At 47.4% G+C, this 7663-nt stretch overlaps 1 protein-coding gene across 1 annotated transcript; it reads right to left on the reverse strand.

Moving 5' to 3' along the window:
- Positions 1-3419: 3419 nt before the first annotated feature.
- On the reverse strand, positions 3420-6326 carry LOC106821213 (cysteine dioxygenase type 1-like; the record flags this gene model as incomplete). Its single annotated transcript, XM_014825922.1, has 2 exons — positions 6203-6326; positions 3420-3589 (listed from the first exon to the last, which is right to left on the reverse strand). Coding segments are annotated over exons 1-2 (294 nt in total), but the record flags the coding sequence as incomplete, so codon positions are not given.
- Between the last annotated feature and the right edge of the window lie 1337 nt (positions 6327-7663).

Below are 7663 nucleotides of genomic sequence, written 5' to 3' on the forward strand. Positions count from 1 at the left end.
TTTAATGGTCAACTCTGTAAATGGTATGTAGAACAGTTTGGATGACTGTAACACAGCGACAGTGCAGCATATATATGTCGTTTCTACACACTTCGTTGTGTGGAAGTACATAGAGTTGTGCGAGTAGCGTAATACAATGCATCAAGAGCGTATAAAGAAGGTCTTAAATTATTTATACGCTTTTGAATGCATCAATTGGACACTGCAACCCATGTTTACCACGAGACGAGCATCGCCGCTACGGAAATAACACAACGCGGCATATAACAATAATACACAATGTCGATAAGCGGTTCCTAAAGTGTAATTAATTTTTATTGATGCCCCCATTTCGGAATTTGACAGTCGCCCGGCGCACAGGCCGCGTTAGAAGTGGCGGTTGGGAGTGTGACAAGCTTCGCTGCTTGGTCCGTAATTCACGGCGCATGTGAGTCACTCACCACTCGTCATGCTGCTCCCGCCCCCCCCCCCCCACACACACACGGCTGCAAATAATGTCACCTAATATGCCCCGTGGCCATGCGAGCAGAGCGGCCACTTCATACTTGTTCTACCAAATTACGACTCTGAATGGCCGTGGAGAGGGGAGGGAGGGCGTTAGCTTGTAAAAATTGGCGTTGCAACCGCGCAGGCAGAGAGAGAGAGGGAGCAGTGGAAGACGATGTCAGATTGTAGGCTTGTAGGAGTGGTGCGGGGAGGACATACAGTAATATCACGAAAGAGGGGAGTAGAGAAAGCAAGATAGATATGTCATTTAGTGTAAAGGCATCGATACGGAATAGACACTGGGTGGGGTATTTAAGTTATGTAAGTTATATTACAACAGTCTGCCTTTTGAAAAGCTTGATGAAAAGAGATTATTCTCAAAAGCTTGCTGATCAAAATTTATTGATCAGCAATACCCTATTCTATTCTTCTACATTTATATATATATATATATAATAGCGAGAGAGAGAGGGAAAGAGATAGATAGATAGAGAGAAGAGAGAGAGAGAGAGAGAGAGAGAGAGAAGAGAGAGCGGGAAGAAGAGAGAGAGAGAGAGAGAGAGAGAGAGAGAGAGAGAGAGCGGGGAGAGAAAGAGAGAGAGAGAAAGAGAGTAAGAGAGAGAGAGAGGGAGAGAGCGGGGAGAGAAAGAGAGAGAGAGAAAGAGAGAAAAGAGAAGACGAGAGAGAGAGAGAGAGAGAGAGAGAGAGAGAGAGAGAGAGAGAGAGAGAGAGCGAGAGAGAGAGAGAGAGAGCGCGCGAGAGAGAAATAGAAAAGGCAAGATAGATTAGTCGTTTAGTGTGCGCTAGGGCGATTCTAGCGTTTCCAAGGCCACAGGGGAAATATCTGCTCGTTCGTCATTGTCTGATATACATAAGTCTTGCGATTGTTTCTGTAATCATTCTGCTCCGAATTCCTGCCGGCAAATGGAACGTCATTACTGCGGTCATTGGCGTGATGTCATCGCCTTTGCGTTGTCAATCAGACGATCTTCTTGTTAAACGAGCGGGAAATGCATGGATTGCAAAAGCAGATTTACTTATAGGGTGAGGCAGTCCATTGTGCACGCGTCCTTACACTTACAGCCATTCTTTTATGATCGGATCTCTAAGATGGTAGAGAGGGGAGAAAAGAACAAAGTGAGGGGGCGTGCACAGAACGTCGGAACAACGTGACGCAGCCCGGTGCAGTGGTTGTTTGTTCGGCAAAGGAACAATGCAAGGATTGGCATCACCCAACTCGTTCCGTCGATTTCTACCCAACAAAGCCAGTTTGTACAGCAGTCAGCTGCCGGTGTTCAATGCAACGATCTCTCTTCGGTTTACACGTGCGTTTACTCGGGCAGCAGTAGGTTGCAGGGCTGGCTGGCCCAATTGGCACCTTCGCACCAGTTGCAGGAGGGAGGACGTATATATACTACTTTCGCTATTTAGTGTGTGATCAATTTTCTTCGTGTGTACATGTATGCTACTTGTGTGTAACGTGCACTGTGTTGGCGTGGGTGCGCTCGGTTTCGCGGTGTCACAACTGTTTGCTCTCTTGTTGATTGCTTTCGAGTTATCTTGCTTCGTTTGATCCCGTTAGCTCTTCAGATGATTCACGAGACAGCCAGCAACGGTGCGCTTACGTAACTCATAATCACATGTATGCTCGTCATCGTTGATGCAACCTGTGTGGCTGATAGGCAAGTTTGCACAGATGTAGAATGCGTAGAGTAACTGTGAGGCTGTGCGCATTGCGTTCGGTAACAACTAATCCTGCTCCGGCAACAATAATTATTACTTCCTTATCCGTGAAGAAATAATGTGACTCGGTCGCTGTAGCCTGCAGCCTGAAGTTCGCTCACCTTACTTTCGTGTCTTATTTGCTAATAACTCTAGGGGGTAATGTTTCAGTTTCACCGCAGGGATGGATTCGGCAATGATTGCAGTGAAACCACAGCGAATATCCGGCCCGCACTGCAGTTTTCTTTTAGTAAAAGTCGTTCGAAATCTGATTTGATTCTGATTACACGTTTTCTGTCTCGTAATTGTATTTTATACTGACAGTGACTTATTCTATATTGCGAAGTACTATAATAGGTTTTAAGATTAATTTAGAAACGTTTTTTCTTTACAAACTAGGAAAATGAGTCTTGCAGTTGCAAAGGGGTGTCATTAGTCCCAGGAACCCCTGTATTAGTTCCTGTCTCGTATGTGAACATCAACATCTGTGAACCAAGATTGTTGATTCGTCGTTACTGCTTTGTGTAGCCGCAGGCACGGTGTATGTTTACGATAGACACACACACGCACGCACGCACACACACACACGCACACACGCATATATATATAATATATATATAAATATATAATATCAAGAGCTCATAAGAGAGATCACTATTATGAGCTCTTGATAATAATATCAGGAGTAGATAATAGAAGATCTATTATTTATCTTCTATTATCTACTCCTGATAATATGTATACATTGATAATATGTATACATTGTCTGCGGTAACACTGATAGTGCTGCCTGCAAGCCACTGATGTTTGGCAAGAGTGTGTTAAGAACCTCCAGGTGCGTGCGTGCGTGCGTGTATGCGTGCGTGTGTGCGTGCGTGCGTGCGTATGCGTGCGTGCGTGCGTGCGTGCGTGCGTGCGTGTGTGCGTGCGTGCGTGCGTGCCACACCGTCATACGGTGATTGTACTTTAACAGTGTGGCTTCTACAGTTCTACTTCTCACAACTACTGCTCCTACTTCTCACAACTACTGCTCCTACTTCTCACAACTACTGCTCCTACTTCTCACAACTACTGCTCCTACTTCTCACAACTACTACTGTTTCTACTGCTACTACTACTACTGCTACTACTGCTACTACTACTACTACTTCTACTACTACTACTACTACTCTACTACTACTACTACTATTACTACTATCGGCTATACTTACGAAGGGTGTCCTGACGCCGAACTTGCTGTGGAACGTCGTCTTGCAGGTGTTCTTGTGTGCGGTGCGTTCGTCGAATGTGAAGCACTCGTCGAACGGTGGGCAGTACAGATGCAGCGAGCAGGCGAGGTCCGTGTGCGACGGGTTCTCAATGCGATGCAGGCCGAGCGAGTCTGAAACAGAGGAAGCCGAGACATAGAGACACCAAAGCAGCAGCAGCAGCAGTAATAGTAGTAGCTAGTAGCTAGTAGCTGTAGGAGTAGTAGTAGCAGCAGTAGTAGCAACAGTAGTAGTAGCAGCAGTAGCAGCAGTAGCAGTAATAATAGTAATAGTAGTAGCAGTAGCAGTAGCAGTAGCAGCAGTAGCAGTAGTAGCAACAGTAGCAGTAGCAGTAGCAGTAGCAGCAGTAGTAGCAGCATTAATAGTAGTGTTAGCAGTAATAGTAGTAGTAGCAGTAAGAGTAGTAGTAGCAGCAGTAGTAGCAACAGTAGTAGTAGCAGCAGTAGCAGCAGTAGCAGTAACAGCAGTAGCAGTAATAGTAGTAATAGTAGTAGCAGCAGTAGCAGTAGTAGCAACAGTAGCAGTAGCAGTAGCAGTAGCAGCAGTAGTAGCAGCAGTAGAAGCAACAGTAGTAGTAGCAGTAGCAGTAGCAGTATCAGTAGCAGTGGGTCTGTTAGCTCGCTCGCTCAATCGCTCGCTCGACAGATAGACGACCTACTAGATGAAGAGACACGCGGGGATGGGCAGATGGAGATACGGACCGGCATACAGACAGATAAACAGATATAAAACAAAGCAAAACGAAATCAATGAAAGGACGCAGACACTTAATTCGATTCTCATGTAGGCATGGGGAGGTAGATAGCCGGTCTGTAATTAAGTCCGTGTAGCGGTAGGTGTGATGGCAAGTCCGTAAGGAGGCGTGCATGTGTGCAGGCAGGAAGACACGCAGACAGCACCCCCTGTGGGTTATCGTCCCCTCTTGTCGGCATCACTAATGTAACGTTCTCTTCTTTGCAGACGTGTTTGTCCGCCGAGGCCGCAAAGACTGTGGCGAATAAGCAGTAAAGAGAGGAAAGAGAGAGCAGGGGAGTCAGCTGGATATATATATATGTATGTATATATATATATATATATATATATATTTATTTATTTATTTATATATATATATATGATATCCAGAGAGAGAGAGAGAGAGAGAGAGAGAGAGAGAGAGAGAGAGAGAGAGAGAGAGAGAGAGAGAGAGAGAGAGAGAGAGAGAGAGAGAGAGTATATATAATATATATATTTATATATTTTATTTATTTATATGCGTGCTATATAATATATATATATATATAATATGTCCATATATAAACGTGCATTATATGATACGGTAGCTGGAACCTGCACGTGAGAGGGTAAAGAGATTAAAGTGCAAGCTAAGCAGGTGGAAGGTTTAACCCGTCAACTGTTGACAGCTTAACACCTCAGCCAGTCTAACACTACGATGGAATGTCTGAACTAAGACGGAATGTTGTCCATGTATCAGCGTTGATTTTACGACGGTTATTACACGGGTTTTTACTGCCTTCTTGTTATTTTTCGTCAGGCTAAGTGCAGATTCAATCTCGCCACGGCGTTAAATGGGATTTAAATTACAAAGGAATTAAGAATTGATATGATTAGACTGGCGGGAGTCCAAGGGACTAAACAACTGCTCAATTGCCCGCTCTAATGATTTTGATCCCCCTAATCCTTTCTCTGTCCATACAAGTGCGGGTGTTTCAATCTCTCGCCTGCCCTCACAATGACCTTCCAGTGTGACAAGTTATTTCGAGAGCTCTTTCAAATCAGAAACACTATGAGTTAAGACTATACAATTCAAACCGGCGCTCTCAAATAAGAAAAACGTACATGCCATCAACTGGATACGTGCCCTTAGACAGTAAACTGTTTTTCTTTTTTCTAATATGATGGAGAGAATAGCAATATGGGTATAGTCAATCGCACCGTTCTATACAATCACCGTTCACGTTTGAGGGTCGCTCACAGGCAATCTTATTTACCTTGCCACACGTCACACACGCACACACACACAACACGCACACGCCACGCACACACACCCACACGCACACGGCACCGCACGTCACGCCGCACACACACATCACACACACACACACACAATCACACACACAACACGCACGCATGTAACACACGCACGTAACACACGGCACGTAACCACGCACACCAACGCACACACACACACACACACACACACACACACACACACACACAGCACACACACACACACACACACACACACACACACACACTACACACACACACACACACACACACACACACACACACACACCACACACACACACACACACAACACACACACACACCACACACACACACACACACACACACACACACACACACACACAACACACACACACACACACCACAACACACACACACACCACACCACACAACACAACACACACACACACACGCAACACGACACGCACACGCCACACGCACGCACGCCACACACACACACACACAACACACACACACACACACACACACGCCACACGCACACGCATCACATGTTATACAGACACTCACCTCCAGGTAGAATGTCTGTGCACTCCTCTCGTGATAGCATATCGCTCGCTTTCTCGTGAACTGGCAGCCAGCCTTCGAGTACTTCAGCGGATGAATCCACTAGCTCCGTGGGAGTGCTCACCACTCTTTGCGTCTTGCCCTCCGCCGCTCGTCGGCGACACCACTCACACCGTTCGAGGCGGTGTCCGTGTCGGCACCGCTATCGTTATTCGAATCGCTGTTCTTGTGTTTCAGCGTATCATTGAGCCGCTGTCGGAAGCTGGAGTCTAACTTGCACTCCTGCGTCTTCGCCATGGCAACCCTCGCACCACTCTCCTCCTCTACTAGCGTTCGAAACTAACGTGTGATGAATCTCAGGCGACAGACAAAAAGCTCACGCGTAGCACACCTTCCATATCTCGCCGCTAGCATGTCGACGCCGCTCTGAGCCGCTAGTCGCGTCGCACTTTGCACACTGCAGCTCCTTGTTCGAGTACAGCGCGTGAACGATAACGGGTTATCCTGGTGCAAAGCCCTTTGCCGGCTGTAGTTCAACGTATGCCAGCCGTGCGTGCGTGCGTGCGTGCCACATATTGTCGCTTCCTCGTTCCCTCGCCTGTCCCGGGCACACGCACTCTAAACACACTTCCTTCCCTCTCGTCGCCGCCTGACTGCAGCGCGCGCTAGCAGTCTCTCAATTCACAAGCGTCTGCAAGAGTGAAACAGAAAAACAAACATCATTGAGTGAAATTCTCTTTCGACTGCTCTCCGATGGCGCGCCCGCGATTTTGACCTCCTCGTCGCATCCTTTCACGTAGCGATGTGCCTGACCTGCTACACAAATTCCGCATCCGTACAATACCGCCATAGAGCGAAAGAGTGAAAGCGAGAGAACGAGAGAAGATCGCGCGAGAGAGAGCGAGAGAGGCAAAGGGATGGATAGTGTAAGAGACGGTAGTGAGAGGTGCAGAGAAAGCGAGAGCGAGAGAGAGAGAGAAAGAGAGCGAGAGAGAGAGAGAGAGAGAGAGGAGAGAGAGAGAGAGACGAGGAGAGAGAGAGAGAGAGAGAGAGAGATAGAGTGACGAGAGAGAGAGAGAGAGAGAGAGAGAGAGAGATGAGAGATGAGAGAGAGATGAGAGAGATAGCAGAGACGAGAGAGAGAGAGAGCAACTCGAGAGCAGAGAGCCGAGAAGAGAGAAGAGGAGAGAGAGAAGAGCACCGGTCGGGTTTCTCACTGTCTCTTCATCATACTGGGACTGAGCTTGTATTCCACTGAACTAATTAAGCACTTTGCACTTCAGCAACATGTAGCATGAGGGAGGGCGAGAGCGAATTCTCTCAGCACTTATTTGCATGCCAGCAGCCGTACACGTACCCATGGCGACCGTCTTTTGCAGGTGTGTGTGTGTGATGTCGTGTGTGTGTGTGTGTGTGTGTGTCGGTGGTGTTGTGTGTGCGTGCGTCGTGGTGTGCGTGCTGTTCGTGGTGTCGCAGTGTCCGGTGGTGCATGCGAAAAAAAAAATGCGTGTGCGTGCATCGTCGGCTATCGACCAAGTCGTGTGCGCGCGTAACCAAGTGTGTTTACGTCGCGTACGGTCGCGGCGAGACGTGGTGGTGTCGTGTGGGTGGAGGGTATATGTATGCGTGCGTAT

The sequence above is a fragment of the Priapulus caudatus genome, unplaced genomic scaffold (assembly GCF_000485595.1).
Source record: "Priapulus caudatus unplaced genomic scaffold, Priapulus_caudatus-5.0.1 Scaffold64, whole genome shotgun sequence".
NCBI classification, from domain to species: domain Eukaryota; kingdom Metazoa; phylum Priapulida; class Priapulimorpha; order Priapulimorphida; family Priapulidae; genus Priapulus; species Priapulus caudatus.